The sequence below is a fragment of the Lacerta agilis genome, chromosome 9 (assembly GCF_009819535.1).
Source record: "Lacerta agilis isolate rLacAgi1 chromosome 9, rLacAgi1.pri, whole genome shotgun sequence".
In the NCBI taxonomy this organism is placed as follows: Eukaryota; Metazoa; Chordata; class Lepidosauria; order Squamata; family Lacertidae; genus Lacerta; species Lacerta agilis.
Genome location: NC_046320.1, coordinates 1,145,008 through 1,163,473, shown reverse-complemented (window position 1 = coordinate 1,163,473; position 18,466 = coordinate 1,145,008). Strand labels below are relative to the sequence as shown.

General features: G+C 43.5%; 1 protein-coding gene across 5 annotated transcripts in view; it reads left to right on the top strand.

Annotated features, from left to right (window-relative positions):
- The window catches only part of HMG20A (high mobility group 20A), a 65,184-nt gene that overhangs the window by 33,212 nt on the left and 13,506 nt on the right, over nucleotides 1-18,466 (top strand). For 2 of the 5 annotated variants that reach the window (XM_033160925.1, XM_033160922.1), the window contains exons 2-4: nucleotides 9,948-10,054; nucleotides 10,797-10,944; nucleotides 12,810-13,022. In XM_033160925.1, the coding sequence (XP_033016816.1) occupies nucleotides 9,966-10,054; nucleotides 10,797-10,944; nucleotides 12,810-13,022 (450 nt within the window). In that variant the 5' untranslated portion in view covers nucleotides 9,948-9,965. Of the gene's footprint in view, nucleotides 1-8,498; nucleotides 8,587-9,947; nucleotides 10,055-10,796; nucleotides 10,945-12,809; nucleotides 13,023-18,466 lie in introns of those variants that run through there. The other 3 variants (XM_033160923.1, XM_033160926.1, XM_033160927.1) reach the window with 3 other exon arrangements.

The window sequence follows — 18,466 nt, the reverse complement described above, 5'->3', positions numbered from 1 at the left end:
GGTGATGCATGTATGTCAGATGGTAAGTGGCTGCTGAAATCCTTCTAAAGATTTAAAGCCAAAAGCCCCAAGGAAGAGCAGAATTAAATATGGGAGCTCAGAAGGATATCACATCTCTGCCTGCAAACAAAAATCTCTCGAGTAGTGTGAGATAGAGCTGCTGAGGACTTTGTGTATCTTTGCAAAGCAAAAAGATTTTCCTGCCAGGCCCTGTTTTTGTGTTAATCCCAGTACATAAAGCCAGTCCAAACTGTGTGGCTTGTCAGCATTATCAGGATCTGTGCGTTTGGAGCCTGGTCCATCCTGTACGTATGGCTGATTTTTGCTGCAAGTATGAGGTGACTGTGTACTATGGCTGTCTTGTGTGCCCAGTTTAACACAGCACCACATCTTTGTTGGAAACCAAAGGGGCATTGTTCTGCCTCCCTTCCTCTGTAGGTGGAGTGTCCATAGATATGCTGCCTGCGTAGAATGTTAAGATGCCTTGTAATCTGCCATGTACAGAGAGACTTGGAAAGAAGACTTGATAAACCGTGTGCTCATGGGCTGATAAAGGGATGCTCCATTTGCACAAGGTGTTGCATTGGCTTTGGGAAGCAGGCATGTTGGCATATGTTGCTGGCAGCTATAGAAGCTGAGAGCTAGACTGGACTGTGTGGCGTACAGCCAAACCGGTCGATAACAATGCCTCCAGATTTTTAGGAAATATGTATATCTGAGCTCTGTACCTACGGTAGGTACATTTTTGCCATTGAAAGTAGAGGCACAACTATCATTTCAATTTCCAGCTGCTGAACTGTTTCCATAAATGGCCTTCTGGTTGCTAGCTAGATGTGCTCCCCAAGAGAGATGCTTTTTGCATGTTTAACCTTAGTACTGTTGTGGATACCAGAAGTAATGAAAACACCCCCCCCCCCCCCAATTTTATTTATCTTTTAAGCAGAACCTACTTCCATTTCCCACCAGGCACAGAGCCAGAAAGCTTGTTGTCTTTTGAGTTTCATAGTAGAAGGAGCATGCCATTATGACAATGCAAAATAGCCCAAATCTAAAAATAAATAGTTGGGCATTTTAAAGTTGTGATTTAATACAGCCTTGTATTGAAACTCATCCAATAGCCCTAGGTGACCAGGTATTCCATGTAGAGAAGTGAGTGAGCTAGCAAAGGAGGAAGAATTGCTCAATTCCTTCTCTGTCTACTTGGTTTCATTGCTGGCCCATCCCTCAGCTGCCCTTCCCTACTAGCCGCCTAAGAGGCAAGCATCTTTCATTTCTGTGGTGGTCACAGATGTGTGTTAGGGAGTCCCTCTTCTGCAGCCAACAGGTAAACACTTCTGGGCTTACTTAAAATCTTAATTTAATACATAAATTTCATACAATAAAATTGCAAAGTGCCCATTAATTTGTTCTCATGCCAGGAGTTTGTGGGCCAAGCGCTCACACAGCCCCTTTATAAAATAAATTATCTAGATCTTTTTCTTACTTTCAAAGGGTGTGCTGAGCTATGCCCCATTTCAAGCTTTTTTTTTTCTTTTTTAGTAAGTGAAGCATGAGTTTAATTGGTTCTGACTAGACTTGCCACATTTTGGAAATGAGCAGACAAATTTCCAGTTCTGTACTTTCTAGGCGCTAAGCCTATATATATGCATGTGCTTCTGCATGGAAGTATATTTCCCATCTGCATACCAGGGCTACTACCACTCCATAGTTGGCCAGATTTTGTTCCAGGGGAAAGGAAGGAGAGAACTGGAGACTGTGTTGAGTGGCTGCTAAGCAATGATAATAGGATGCAAAGTGTTGAACTGTAACCTCTCTGGTGGTTTTGTGTGGGTTGGTTTGTCATCTTTTTACGGGCAGTAGCTGGGAACACCATTGTAGCCACAATAGAATATTTCTGGCGGGGCTTTATTGTATTTAAAGAATTTTTGGGGGGAAGGGGGTGTAAAATGTAAGTTACACAGAGCAGTTTGAGGGTGGACGCTACTAATGATTTACAGATTATTATTTTCATTTTTTCATTTTTATTTAGTGGCAGCTTTTTGCATTTCACTCTTCCTTTCATCATCCTGATACATGGCTTTACTGATCTCCACTCAGCTTAATCCACTGGTAATATAGAAGTCTTGCTTTTAAAATCTTCCAATATTAGTATTTCCAGGCTCATGAATTTATATGGCATCTTCAGGTTTTAAAAAATAGGTATGGTGCACATATTTTTTCTGCAAAACATTTTCTTTGTAGCTGTGGAATTGTAGACATTTATTGCATGGTTTGGGGCTTGAACAGAGGCCTAAGGCTAGGATTGGTGGCTGCCATCTGTCTCAGTCTGCAAAAAGGATCAGAACCAGGTAATCAAACGTTACTGAAACTCTTATGAACAAAAATAGGTCAGTAGCCAAGGACAGTGTGTGTTACTAGGAATGTAGAGATCACATCCAGGAATCCAAGCAACATTTTGTGGCACTTTGGAAATGGCAGGATATAATAATAATAATAATAATAATAATAATAATAATAATAATAATAATAATACTGCCCTATGCTCGTAGGACAAAGTACAATGTAAAAAGTACTAAAAACATAATACAGTGGTACCTCTGGTTACGGACCCGATCCGTTCTGGGGTGCTGTTTGCACCCCGAAAAGTTCGTAACCTGAGCGGCGATAGCGCGATATTTCGCTTCCGCGCATGCTCGTGCGGCGAAACACTTCCGGGTTTGCCACGTTCGCAACACGATAAAACGCAACCCGCAGCTATCGTAACCCAAGGTATGACTGTAATAATTAAAATAATTAAAACACTTAACAATACTAATGTATACAAACCAATGACATTTCCCAACAAAAGCCCGTAAATGATACCTTGGCCCACAAATAAAGATACAAAATCCAAATTAACTTATAACATTTAAAAACACTTTAAAACATCCCCCCACACCAAATAAAACACCCATCCAAGTTAAAAACTCATTCCTGTTAAAACCATAATTGTAGCACAAGGGGTGAAGGATAGGCGTGCCTGGCGTGCTCTGGTCCATGGGGTCACGAAGAGTCGGACACGACTGAACGACTGAACAACAACAACAAGCACAAGGGGGTTGGCCCATGCCTTGTTTCACCACTTCAGTGGTGGCACCGCTGGGGCACCCTGCCTCCAGGGCAGGCAGGCTTTATAAGAGCTGTCCCAACACACCTAGCTGGCATGCTTTCAGTGCTGCCTGCTTGCCCAGGCTCCTGGTCCCTGCCCTACGTGTTCAGCTGCAGGCAGGTCCTGGTCTGGAAGTCCCACAAGTGACCATAGGTTCAGCAGGTGGGGGGAGATGGAGTTGCCAAAATGGGCAACCTTGCTTGTACTCTATCCCAAAGTAAAGAAGATATAGATGGTTCCTAAAAACAACAACAAACAAACAATGCCCCTGAACCTATTTTCCTGTAATTTGGCAAATGTAATCCACTATGGTGTTTCTGTGCGCTGCTCTGGTTTGCCAGAAGTGGCTTTGTCATGCTGGCCACATGATCCAGAAGCTGTTTGCTGGCTCCCTCAGCCAGTAACGTGAGATGAGCGCCGCAACCCCAGAGCCAGACACGACTGGACCCTTTACCTTTAACTAATCCACTATGGCAGTGTTCTCGAAGCTACTAACTTGAGTTTGAGCAAACTGCGGGAGGCAGTGGAAGACAGGAGTGCCTGGCGTGCTCTGGTCCATGGGGTCACGAAGAGTCGGACACGACTAAACGACAACAACAATCCACTATGGAGGTAATAGCCTTTAAATTTCATCCATTTCTGTCAAATCGAAAACAAAATTCCAAGTAGTGAATTGTGGGTGGCGGAAGGAAGGAATTGGACTTAGACAGACCCTGAACATGACTTGGAGAGCCTATAACAGCACCTGGGACTAAGGCATGTGTTTCCCAAACCATGAAATTGTGGCCTGATTCAAATCTTGTATACACTTTTGACTGGGTATCTGAAGGAATACCTGAATCATAGAATTGTAGAGTTGGAAGGAACCACAAGGGCAATCCAGTCCAACCCCCCACAATGCAGGAATGCTTTGCCAAACATGGGGCTTGAACTCATCACCCTGATAAGAGTCTCATGCTTTTCTGACTGAGTTCCCACATCTACCTGTATTGATGTCAGCAAATTTATAGCTCCCCTCTAGGTGCCTCTGCCATCTGACATAAGGTAGGGAATGACTAGAGAGAGGGATTTGATGGTGCTCCATTTATGGAACCCCAGAGAGGCCTACTTTTTTTTTTTTTTTTAATAAGAATTTATTGGTTTTACAACAAACAACATACAAATATAACACCCACATTAACCCACCCCCAACTAGAAGTAAACATATACACAAATACCAATAATTCTTCTTCTTATGCTGTAAAAAAAAAAAAAAAATCTTGGTCGAATCTTGGTACAGACTTCCCCTGCCTTTTCACCTTCGGTTCCAATCCCAAATATTACTTTAATAACATCTTATACCATCATAATCTTAAAAAATCCAAATACCTAAAAATTAAAATTCAAAAGCTTCTTTTTAACAAATCCTGTTTCGTAATAAACAATATTTTCCCATTCTTAACTTAACATAAATCAAAACATGTTATAACTTCATATTAATTCCACACAAGATTCTAGTTCTTATCCCCTTATTTTCAATATGCATCATAACAAATATCTTCATTCACTATAACTGCTGTTAATAACAAAAATTTAAAATACCTCTTTTCTTTCTCTAAAAGCTTAAAGTCTTGACACACCGGTTTCAGGTTACCATAATACATTCTTTGCCTTTATACCTTAATATCGTTCACCCTATCCCCCTTCTGTCCATTTTCTTTGGTCGTCTTGCTCCAGAGCTGCTCCTCGAAGTATCCTTTTTCTTTACATAACCACAGATCCAGACTAAATCCAAAATAGTCCTTGCATAGAACATCAGGGTGCGCACCTTTTCTCCCAGCCTCTCCGGTTCATCATCACATTCTTCTTTTATTTGTAGACATAAACATAAAGTTCTCACCTTCGCTCCCAAGCTCTCACCTTGGGAGTTAGATATAACAATTTTCTCCGTCCTGGGTCTGCCACCCCCAAAAGACGATCCATTACTCCGGAGTAGCCATACCTTTTCATCCTGTTGTTCAATCAGCCCCTTCAGTTCTGTGCCAAGGCTCTCCTCCAATACCGCCATTTCCTGTACAGTCTCCTCTGTGGGATATAGCTTTTTTGACATATGACAGTTCAATATTTCCAATTTTCGGTTGAGCAGTTCCAGTCTCAATAAAATAATCCTTTCTTCATGGGTCCTTTCACAGTTCATAACCAAGTCAAAAACAAAGCCGAGCATGGCAGAAGCGGGCATAGGTGTCAAATTGCAGTTTCGGTTCTCAGACTTCTCCATCTTGCCAGTAACTTTCCATTCAGTCCAAGTCTTTCACGGCCATTTTCCCTGAATCCAGGGCGCAAGAATCGAAAATTTTAAAAAGAGATACTGTCCTCCTGTTTAATCCCCAAAGGGAAATCCAAAAGTCTCACTTGTCAAATTTTAAATACTTTGTAGCCATCGCTGTAACAGCAGTCTCTTAAGCTGGTTATTTTCTATCTCCCGAGGGGAAAAAGGCAGGCTCCCTTTCCAAATGTCCCCCAGGTCGTCAACAAAGCACAAAAACAGATCCAATCCAATACTCACGACACCGGGATTCTTAAACTCCAACTTTGACAGGTAGAACGTTAACGCTCATTGCGGGGGCAACCGCCGCTTCGCGTCCCGGTTGGGGCATGTCCCCTGAAGCCCGGCTCCGTTTTCCCTTCACCCCCACTCCCCCTTTACAGGGGGAGCGAGGGAAGGGTTCGGAGCCATAGTGGGCATAGCCGGGGAGCCCAGGGTGCGGGACGCTCTTCCCGCACCCCATCGGAGCCCCGCTTTGCGGTAGCGGGGCTCCAACCCCCGGGACAGACTGGGTCGCCTCGCAGCCGAGGCAACCCACGACCGCTCCGCGATGTCGTCGCCGCCGGAAGTCCAGAGAGGCCTACTTTTTATCCTTTCCTTGCCAATCTGCTCTATTTTTGTTCTTCCAGCCCTTTTAAAGTTCTGAGCTTTAATTTGTATTTACTGCTTCTTTGTTGTGAACTGTCTTGGGAACAGTGCGCACACATACACTGATGCTGATTTGCTAAATTGTGGCTATGACACTGGACCCAGAGCTTTGGATCATATGCTCCTTTCCATAAGTTGCTTGTTTTTCTAGCTTTATATCACAGCAATATCTATTGAAAAGCCAAGAGTCAAATGCTGCATTTTATCAGCTAGTGCTGACCCTGCAGCAGACTCCCTATGAATTCTTTAAATATTTTGAATTATGATATTGTCAATTTGGGGTGGCACATGCTAATATTGATTTAAAAGTTGGGGATCGTCAAGTAACCTTTTATTTTAAACTAGTGCTTTAAACCCGTTAAATTAACGGGCGCTAGAACATATGTGGTGAAACATTTTTAAAAACAGACTGCTCGCCCGCCGCCACTTGTAACGGCCGCTTCCGCTTTGAAGTACGTCCACGCGAGCGCGCACCCGCCGTGTGCCCGCGCACACCCACCGCTTCAACAGTTTTGCCCGGCCGCCCAAAGTCTCTGCGTTCCAAGTCCCAACGGCTGTCCGTGGGGCACATGCGCAGTAGCGCAATCCCACGGACACAGGGACTGGACGCAGAGACACTTGCACTTTATTAGTATAGATCCTCATTTATTAACACAGTGGTTTCTATAAATGTTCAAGTTTCTATTTGTACCTGCGGCTTCCTGCTGTACCAGAGGTTGGAAGGGCAAAGGTGCTACTTCCTTTTGGAATCCAGCTCAATATTTTTCTCATCCTGACAAAAGTATGGTATACAGGAAGGAAGGAAGGATCTGGCTGGGACTAACCCATTAACAAGACTTTCCAACCAAAAGAATATGCATAAATGTCCTACCAAAGCATAAATGCATAACTATGTCCTACCTACTTTTGAATTTCTGTGAGCCATCTTACAGCTTTGGAACTCTGAAGTCTACTTGGCAGTGATGAAAGGATTATTGTCAGCACAGCTGTGGGATTTGGAGGTCCTGAGGCTAGCAGATCAGCCCCTGACACGGCATCCTGTGCACGTTTTTATCCATTTCCAGTTCCAGTGGGAACTTGCTTCCTCCTCTCCCTTCTTGCCTGTTGGGATAGTTTAATAACCTCTGCATGCTCACAGATATTTGACCTCTACTTCTGAGACTTGACTTTCAGTGTCCAGCCATATGGATTGAATAAAACAAAGCTTTAAAGTAAGAAAGAAGTTTGTGTCCTTCTAGCTTCCTGTGTTTATATGGTCTGTTTTGGGTGGTGTTAAAGCTGATGTCCAGCTGCTTCCTCTACAAGACTGAAAGCCAGGTTGGAACTTTGACACTGACTGAGCCCCAGATGTAAAACAAAAGAGGTGTGCCATTGTGGAACACAAGGGGCAGAATGCCAAGCCATTGTGCCATGTTCATCTAAACTGTATTTGTGTGAGATAAATAAATATCTTCCTATTGTGAAGGATGGCATTTTAAAGATGCTTTTTGACTTCATTGGAGCCTCTCCTACAAAAGTCTGCTCTATGGTTCCTTTGCATAGGAGAGTACAGTATAAAGCTTTGCTCTTCAGAACAATGAAGATCTTCCCCCATAGATGGGCAAATTGGATTGTATGAAAACAAGCCCAAACTCTCCATGTTACAAAAATCCAAGTTTCATTTTTTAGTGTAATGATCCATGTTTCAACCAAAATATTAATAAATTGTGTAAGTTGAGGAATTGTATTTAAGAGCTTAGGTTCTTCTCCTGTGTTTGACAATGTCTGCAATGCATACATGCTTTGCTCCTATCTCTAATGGCAGTGTGGTGCACAGTTGGGATGGGAAACCTGTGGCCCTCCAACTCCTATCAGCCCTAGCCAGCATGGCCAGTGGTCAGGGATAATGGGAGTTGTAGTCCAATAGATTCCCCATCCTTGACATGCAAGGATAAAGCAGTTAAAGGATCAGCTAAAAAAATTGACAACACCCCTAATAGTGTCCATCATTTTTGCTCTCAGACTATGAATCATACCTACAGACAGCTTTGTAAGTGTTTGTGTTGCCTCCCTTGGGAAACTGGTTGCTTCCTTACATCCATTGCAAATTATGTCCTTGGTTAGTAGAACTGACACCCCTTACATCACTCTTCTCTAAAATGCAAATGGCTAGTATAGCATCTCTCCCTGGAGGCAGCAAGATTGATGTGGATCATCTGTTCCACCTAGACCTTCCATTGATCTGCTGGTCTGGGCATTAATGGAAGGCTTATTTCAAAGAATACCTTGGTTGTGCATCCAAAGAGAGGCATTCATCATAAACTATAGCCTAAGCTGTCTGTCTCTTACATACATATATGTGTAATAATATAGCAAAATTTGAACAGTTGGAAAGCCACAAAGTGCATTTTCTTGCAGCATAGAAATAAATCTTCAAAGCCAGCATGGAGGGCAGATACATCAGAATGTGCTTGCAAGGCATCCCCTTCATCTGTCTCAGGCTTGGGTAGGTGTCATTGCCGTTAGATTGTGCCTGAAATGAACAGAGCAGAAGGCTATCTGTAAATGTCATTGTGGCACTCATATTCTGCCTAACACTTCTTCTCAGACTGCAATTGCTGTAGATACATTTTTCTTTAAAAGAATTGCTATAAAATAGGTGTGAATTGTTTTATTAGCCATTTCCTCTTTACTTTTTTTGCTGTCATTTTAGATCCTCAAAATGTTTCCAAGTTGCCAGAAGGTTCAACTCTGAGTGTGGCTTGAGTGCCAGCAGAGATGACAGTAGCTCTAAGCTGATGAGGAATTTAAAGGGGGGGTGTTTATCTGACTGTAAGGTAGAAGCAGGATCCAGATTTGTATTTACAAGCTTGCTATGGTGGATGCAGGATAAAATAAATGACTTTTGAATTGGAAATGTATTTTATTTCTAGCAGGGGCAGGGCACTTGCTCAGTTGCATGGTCATTAGGCAAAGGACCCCTGGATAGTTAAGTCCAATCAAAGGTGACTGTGGGCTGCTGGCCGAGGAAGCCAGGTCATGTGGCCAGCATGACTAAACCGCTACTGGTGCAAAGGAATACCACGATGGAAACCAGAGTGCAGCTGCTTTTGAACTCACCCTATCGTGGGGATTCAAACTGCCGATCTTCCGATCTGCAAGCCCCAGAGGCTCAGTGGTTTAGACCACAGCGCCACCCGCGTCCCTGGCATGGCAGTTATGCTGCACAGTCACACACTGTTCGATCTTGTTTCCTGTGCTTTCTAACATTTGTACAAAGCTCTTGGGAGCTCTCAACTGGAGGCTCAGGGTGAGGTGTCATCACTACGAAGATGACACTGCAGCTCTGTTTCTCCTTGCCACCTGCATCAGGGGATGCTGTGCAGGTGTTGGATCCGGATCTTGAGGTAGTGAGAGTCGAGTGACTGCCAATAAACTGAAACTGAATCTCGAGAAAATTTAAGTCTTGAGGCTTGATGGTTCCCAAATCTGGGAAGTAGGAAGGTAACTTGCTGAAGATAGGGTCACACTCTCCTTAAAGGACCATGTGCATAGAATTCTCCCATGCTCTGTCACTTGAGGGCCAAGTGGCCTCAGTGAAACAGAGGGCCTCTTTTCAGTTATGGATGTACCATCAGCTACTGCCATTCCTGGATGGGGATATCTTGGCCTCAGCTAGTAATATCCCACTTGGGAGGTTGGATTGAATTGGGGTTCTGCAGCTTAACAATTGTCCTTAGAAGCAAATGTTGCTCGAGTTGCTGGACAGTACTTGGGAAGAAACATTTAAGATTACACTGCAAGTCTGCTTGCCAGATGACAAACTGGTATATTAAAGTAATACTAATGTGAAATATGCTTCTACAGTTTTCTGTTGCAACAGTAATGGAGAACCCAATGACCACTTCATCTCCCTCGTCAAATTTTCCAGAAGATGATGGCTCAAAGGAGAGTAATGATGTTGTTCCATCAGGGTAAGCAACTGCTCCTATAGTTTTGGGTCATGCATACATAGTCCACTATAGGACCTACAATGGCAATTTGCTGAATATTTTTCTTTTGCTTTGGTTTAAAACACCCACTTCTAAACTCTATCTTCAGTGACTTATTGATACTTGTTTGGAAAAACACTTAGAATTTCCCTTTGTATGTTGGAGAGGTGGTTTTCATGTGGTGCATATTCTTAAATTAAACATCATACCTGAAATAAACTGCACCCAAAGGGGTGGTGTTGATCAGCTGAGGTAGATTTCCTTAGTATTGGTGAGATAAACCTGCATAGTTTTTAAGACGATAGTGTATATGAGCCATGGCCACTGGCCGCTTCCTAAGGGGATGCTTTGCCTTTGACAATGCCCTTTTTTTTGGTAGTCACCTAAAGGTAGAAGCCCTCATAAATGCTCCAAGGAATTAGATAGAGCTAGTGGTTAAAGCTCAGTCTTTCATCCCAAGCTCCAGCATGATGACTGCTTAGTCTTCCTTGGGCTTTAGAATATCATTCTGTTGGAATACTTGATAACTGGTATAGACTGCAAGAGAAATTGTTCTGGCGGGTGCAACATGCAGTGTTCTGATTGTCATTCTTTGGCATATGTGTTTCTTTCTAGCTACTTTTGATATTTTCAATATCACAAAATATCCCAGGGAGTAAAATAGGAAGTACCTTTTCCTAACAATTGTGGGACTATATTGCATGATTACCTATTTCCCCCCCAGGCTAAATCATTCAGAAGGATCGTGTACTGGAAGTGCCTCCCAGTCCGCCAACAATCCAGATTTTGCAGAGGATTTGCTGCACAGTCAACTGTTGCGAAATGAGTCATCTAATAAAGCTGAAAATAGCGAGCCAAGGCCTGAGGAGGAGGTAAACAGAAATTAGAAGAAGTCGTCTTCCTCCACCTAAATTCTCTATCCATTCAGATCTTTAAAAAATAAAACAAGAGAGTTGATTATTTGGAATTTGATTAGCATTCCTCTCCTCTGTAAACGGATAACACCTGCAGTGAAACAGGTTATGCTGTCATTCCTCATCCTTCCTTGAATGAGTGATTGACAGTATAGAACTACAGCAATCCTAGGAAGCTGGCACAAGTAACGCCAGCTTAAGTAAAGCTCAGGAAGCCCGGGGGGGGGGGGGCAAACACGGCTGAGGTGGTCCTAGCCTGGTGGGGTGGAAATAAGCCGTTGAAACACAGAGAGCCCCCCCCCCCATTCAACAGGGCGATGGGAGCTGCACCCACCTGTTGACATGCAGGGGACAGTTCCCAGGCACCCTCATCAGGTCTGTACAAACTGTGAGGTTGCACAGAGATAACCCATGAGAAGCTTCTCAAATATCAGCTGGTAACACCCAACACCATTTTTTCTAAACTTGCTAAATTCTTTGCTCTGGGGATATTGTGGCATCCTCCTCAATTCAGGCATAATTTGTGGATCCAGAGGCTTTGGGTGCAGAAGGCTTTTTTGTTTTAGTTCCTCCTCCCCTACTTCCCACAAAGTATTTTTACTCATCTCCTGTAATTTCTTGCCCCATTCTCTTTTTACAGCCAACATGTACTTCACCCCACCCCCCTGCCAACCCCCACTCCAGTTTCTTTCATTCCTCCTTCCTGGTCCTTTTACATTCTCTTCTTCTCTTATAAGAGATTTCTTTTTATTCTCTGTTTGTTTCTTTAATAATTATAATAACAATAATAAATATTAAACTTTTATGTCTGTTTCTAAGTACCTTCAACACCTCTTGTGCCCTTTCCCCTCAGAGGAGGGAGACCTCCCCCCCACACACACACTTCTGTATCTCCTGGCCTCCTTTACTCAGCATGCAAGGACGCTTGCCCATCCAAAAGGCCTTGGCACAGCTAGTGGGTGGGGGCAGGCAAGTGAGGAGGCACAGGGACCCACCTGAAAGTGGCTCAAGACCCATGGGCACATCCCAGCCTACCGTTTGAGAAATATTGCTGTGGATTCCCAGTTTTAAATTTATTAATTTATTTATTAAAACTGCAGATGATTTTCTGGCAGCTTTGTCTTTCTTTAAAACCTTGGTACATTTCGTATGTACTTTTGAGTGTTGCTTATCCCCAAATCTTCTATTTTATCTCTTCCTAACTTTTCATCGGGACTTTCAAACCATATCAGTCTTGGTTTATTTATTTTGACATTTTTTAGTCTTTAAGGTGCCACAAGTTTTGTTTGTTTGTTTGTTTGTTTTTGTTTTTTTAGCTGCAGGAGACCAACATGGCTACCCTGGAGTAATTTTTTGAAAACTTTTTTTTGGGTTGTGTGTTTAAATATCTACAATTCTTAAGAATTTTTTATTTTGGCTTTACCAGTGAAAGCTGATTCTGCCCAAATTTAACCCTTACACTCTTATCTGATCCTCACCATGCCCCTTCTCCATTACTTAACAACTTTGCTGATCATGCCTGCTGGGCTGAACCATAATTTGATTGTTGAAAAAGAGTACCAGGGATGTTTACTGAAGCTGTGTGTGAATTATAAAAGCATTTGAGATGCTAATGTAGGTTTAAACCTGGAGCAGGGATCCATGGCCCTCCAGATGTTGCTGGACTCCCAAATTACAACACCCCTGACCATTGGCTCTGCTGCCTGGGGCTTATGGGTGATGGGAGTCTGACAACATCTCAGAGGCCACCTGTTGTTGTTCTTCCCTCCAGCTTTAAAGGAACTGATGTCTCACACTGAACTTTCCTCTCTCTGTCTTTGTAGCAAAGAACTAAGAGAGGAGGCTGGTCCAAAGGGCGAAAGAGGAAGAAACCCTTAAGGGATAGCAATGCTCCTAAATCTCCCCTAACAGGTTACGTGCGGTTCATGAATGAGCGGAGGGAGCAACTTCGAGCAAAGAGGCCAGAAGTTCCATTCCCAGAAATCACCAGGATGCTGGGCAATGAGTGGAGTAAACTCCCTCCTGAAGAGAAACGGGTACTGTTACATTACTTTCCTTTATTCTGGAATTTGGTGTTTTATTTCAAAGATTTTCCAGGTGATAACAGAAAGTCTATTCAGGTAACTAAAGAGAGATTCTAAAAAATTATGTGCTCATTTTAGATAGGTAGGGCCTAAATTTTCTCTGCAATGTAACATAGCCCTGTGAGTCTTCAGGAGAGAATCACAAAGCGTGGCAGGACAAGAGTTTGTCTTTGCCCATAATGAGAATGGGGAAATGGCAAGTCGGATTGCTAAGAGGTAGAATTACTTCATGTTGTACATTCATCAGCACAGCTGGTGTCTTGGAAAAGACAGGATGCATATTGAAAATGAGGATGCTGTTGACGATGATTTATCCTTCCACTTAGAAGGGCTGCTAGTGATGCAGAGAAAGCTGAACTCACTAGGGTTTTGGGTAGGAGGATTTGCTTCGTTAGTCTATTTTTAATCGAAAGATCCATCCCAGAATGGGGATTGTGAAGAGGGGGCTGATGGTTTGCTTGCTTGCTTATTTCCTTTATATCCCATGGGCCTGAAGTGGCTGAGAGCAGTTTTTTCTAACAGTGCAATCCTACACATGCTGCATACTCAAAAGCAAATACCACTGAAGACCAGTGGGGTTCTTTCCTGGGTAAGTGGGTGTAGGATTGAAGCATTAGTGCTAATAGTTTTGTGCCCGAGGGATTCGCAATCTTAGGAAATGGAATGGTTTGGGGAATAGGAGGCCAAATAAAGAGTGCCATTGCAAGCATATACCACATCATTAATAACCTGTCCAAAAAAACATCCAAAAAAATGGTGCCCCTTGCATTTGTTCCAAGAGGTGCTGCAGTGTGAGCTGTGTGTGGAAGCAGCTCCGTCCCAGGTGAAGCAGTGATAGCGTGTCTGGATCCCTACCCAGGAGGTAGCTGGATCTTCATTCCCACTATGCCTCGTCCTGTTCTCCCCCTTGGTGTTTGCCCGTCTTGGCCACAGCCTGTACAGTGAGGGGGGGGGAGTATTTGATCCCCTGCTAAATTTGCCCATTTGCCCTCTGACAAAGAAATGACCAGTCCATAATTTTAATGGTAGGTTTATTGTAGCTGTGAGAGACAGAATAACAACAGGAAAACCCCCAGAAACCCAGAAGACAAAAGCCAGAGATTGATGTGCATTATAATGAGTGAAATAAGTATTTGATCCCCTATCAACCAGCCAGGCTACCTGGTATCTTCACTGTATGTAACGAGCTGAGATTAGAAGCACCTGCTGTAAAGGAAAGGTTTTACCTGTAATCCCAGCTCATTACAGTACCTGTACAAAAGACACCTGTTGACAGAAGCAATCAATCCAGCAGATTCCTGTAATGGCCTGGGACTCAGAACCAGAGGAGTCTCAGTCTGCACCAGATCCTCTGCCTCAGACATCATCTGAACCAAGTCCGGGGCCTGATCCTGAAGAGCCCCAGTCTGCACAGGTTCCTCTGCAACAAGCACCAGCTGGGCCGAGTCAGGGGCCCAAGCCTGTCCTGGCTCCAGATGCAGAGAATACCTTGTTGCCATCAGCTGGGCCATCATTGACAGTTGACCCACTACCGGCTGGGTCAGGAGAGGCTGAGGCGGCCCCTGGGCCTAGTAACCCACCGGTGTCTCCCGAGTTGCAGAGACCTGAGTACTCGCAGGAGGAGTGCTCGCCTTCGGGCAAGACAGGGGGATCGGGGAATCGGGACCGGCCATTACCTCGTCAGAGATAAAAGGCTGCTGGACCTTGTCCCAGGTTGCGGGAGCAACATTGCTGTTTCCCAGATCCTGCCTGTGTTCCTGTACCCCAGCCCTGTTTCCTGCCTTGACTCCCAGATTACCATTAATCCTTCCCAGATTACCCCTGGGCCCAGCACAATTCCAAAGTAGCCACCATGACCAAGAGCAAACTGCTGTCTAAGGATGTCAGGGACAAGATTGTAGATCTGTACAAGGCTGGACTGGGGTACAAGACTATTGCCAAGCAGCTTGGTGAGAAGGTGACAACAGTTGGTGCAATAATTCGCAAATGGAAGAAACACAAAATAACTGCCAGCCTCCCTCGGTCTGGGGCTCCATGCAAGATCTCATCTTGTGGAGTTGCAATGATCAGGAGAACAGTGATGAAGCAGCCCAGAACTACACGGGGGGAACTTGTCAATGATCTCAGGGCATCTGGGACCATAGTCACCATGAAAACAGTGGGTAACACACTATGCCGTGAAGGACTGAGATCTTGCAGAGCCTGCAAGGTCCCCTTGCTCAAGACAGCACATGTACAGTCCCATCTGCAGTTTGCCAATGCATATCTGAATGACCCAGAGGAGAACTGGGTGAAAGTGTTGTGGTCAGATGAGACCAAAATCAAGCTCTTTGGCATCAACTCAACTCGCTGTGTTTGGAGGAGGAGGAATGCTGCCTACGACCCCAAGAACACCATCCTCACCGTCAAACATGGAGGGGGACATATTATGCTTTGGGGGTATTCTTCTGCTAAGAGGACAGGGACACCTTCACCACATCGAAGGGATGATGGACGGGACCATGCATCATCAATCTTGGGTGAGCACATCCTTCCTTCAGCCAGGGCATTGAAAATGGGTCCAGGTTGGGTATTCCAGCATGACAATGACCCAAAACACACGGCCAAGGCAACAAAGGAGTGGCTCAAGAAGAAGCACATTAAGGTCCTGGAGTGGCCTAGCCAGTCTTCAGACCTTAATCCATTGAAAATCTGTGGAGGGAGTTGAAGGTTCGAGTAGCTACACATCAGCCTCAAAATCTTACTGGCTTAGAGAGGATCTGCAAAGAGGAGTGGGACAAAATACCTCCTGAGATGTGTGCAAACCTGGTGGCCACCTACAAGAAACGACTGACCTCTGTAATTGCTATCAAGGTTTTTGCCACCAAGTACTAAGTCATCTTTTGCAAAGGGATGAAATACTTATTTCACTCATTATAATGCACATCAATCTCTGACTCTTGTCTTCTGGGTTTCTGGGGGTTTTCCTGTTGTTATTCTGTCTCTCACAGCTACAATAAACCTACCATTAAAATTATGGACTGGTCATTTCTTTGTCAGCGAACAAATGGGCAAATTTAGCAGGGGATCAAATACTTTCCCCCCTCACTGTAAATGCTTAGAATTGACATCTGCTGTGGCCACACATTCTCTCTGCATCAAGCAAGAGAACCTAGGGAACCAACAGCGGGAGGTGGGGCACCCCAGGCCTGGTTAGGTAGAAGCTGGGATATAGTCTGTTATCAGAGACCTTGCAATGGAATTGCTGGATGGGGGTGAGGAAGCCAAGATGCCACCACCTCAGCTCTACCTGTGATGCAGGGCGACCTGGACCCTTGAGAATTGCTCCTGTCCCCAGTTGTTGCAGCAAGGTGGGAAGGGAAATTTTGGCTGCAGTTACGGGCATGCTTATGTTAGGAGTAAGCCCCATTGAAAAGAGTGGAATTTGTTTTCAAGCAAATATGCCTAGGATTTCCCTTTTGGAAGAGGGTAAGTCTGAAGGAGTAAACAGGAAGAATAGCAAAGAGCTGACTGAGATAAACCTCTGCTCCCTACATAGTTAATATAAGAGCAGCCGTGCTGGAGCAGACCAAAGCCACCGTTCTGCTTCAGTGGCCACCCACATGCCCATGGAAAGCTCACAAGCATGGCATTTATTTCATAGGATCACACAATTGAAGAGTTAAAAGGGACCCTGAAGGTCATTTAGTCCAACCCCCAGCTATGCAGAAATTTATTTTGTTTCATAAAATTTATACACCACCCGATTATTAAAAATAACCTCAGAGTGGTTTACATGACTGGAACAGCCACCTGTCATCGTTCCCCAGCAACCAGTATTCTTAGGCATCCTGCCTCTGATTCTGAAGATAGTGTACTGTATAGCCATGGTAATTAGCCACTGATTGCTTATTCAAAATGGGGGTGTACCGTAGGCTTACATAAAAGCATTACGATATTGGCGTATGTGTATGAGCGTTACCCCAGGGCCTCCAGCACCAGAATCTCTTGTATTGCATCTTGTATACAGATATGTGCAGTCACTCTGGCCCTCCACAATTGTTTGCCTCTCTAGAATAAGTAAAACTGCCCATACTCTTCTCATTCACCACCAGTTTCTAGATAAGGCTATAAAGTAGAATAAGAGGAGAGGCCTGGAGCAAATTTAAAAATGAATGGAAAAGGAGGGAAGAGAAGCCTTTATAGAAAAGGGCACAATCGTCTCCATGCTAGCTTGTGTCTGCTGTTTAAGTTCTTCACACATTGATAGCTCCCTTTGAAGTCTTCTGTAACCAAACTCGGTTCATTAAACAAATGTGACAGAATGCTCCAGGCAACATTTGATATGATTTCTTCAGAACTATATTCAAGCTCATCACTGTTATGAAAGCTAAAACTCTGGATTTGATTCATCCCATACAGATACAAGGGTGATGTGATTTGTCCACGTGAAGTTAAACTTGAGATGCAATCTCTTTGTCTTTTTCATTTATAGCCTACCCCATTGCAAGGGTTTAAGGCAGGGACCCATTAAAATATAGGTGTACTCACATTGGTTTGTCCTGGCTTAACTCTGGCAAGTAAATGCCACTTCAGGGTCATTCCATGAAAATGAGGGAAAAAAATTAATTTTTTTTTTAAATAATAATTTTTTTACATGTTAAGTTTGTGTACACATATCAAATTGTTTTGGCAACAAAACAAATTATTCCCAGAATGCTTCATTCCAAGATGGCCACCACCTGAATGTAGCACATGTTGCAAATGAATTTGTTTTTGAAGTTAGACATACATTAAAGGTAAGATAAAATCTATTCAAACCATGTAAACAATTATTGTAATATGTATACTGAAAGCTTAAAATGTCATCTTTTGATTGCAAATAATCTATATTGCTCCAATTACATTTTTCATTGGTATTGATTGATTCTAATTATTGATGATGAAGCTGTAACGTGAGTTACCAAAACAAGTTATTTTTAGAATATCTTCCTGAATTGGAGCTTCAGAATTAAACTTTTCTGCATTTTCCTTCTAGGCAATAGATGCAATGTAATCATGTAAACATTATAGTTTTATGTTACAGTTTGTGCCCTACAAACACTATCAACATGTGTAACGCGAGTTACCGCAATTATGGTAACTCACGTTACAGTGCTCAAATTTTGCATTCTAATTGCTCTTTTTGGAAAATTACACCTGTGTGGCACAGGATGAAATTCAAAGTGCTCACTGGAAACAAAACCAAGTAAGCTTGTTTACTTGTTCAATGTGGTATAGTGGGAAGCACCACCCATTGGTTCTTGCATTTGACAATTCTGATCATTCAAAGGAGACAGTGGTATGTTACATGGATTTCATTTTGCAGCAGATTCGTAAAGAAGTTGACATAATTAATGTATGGTCTGATGGACCAA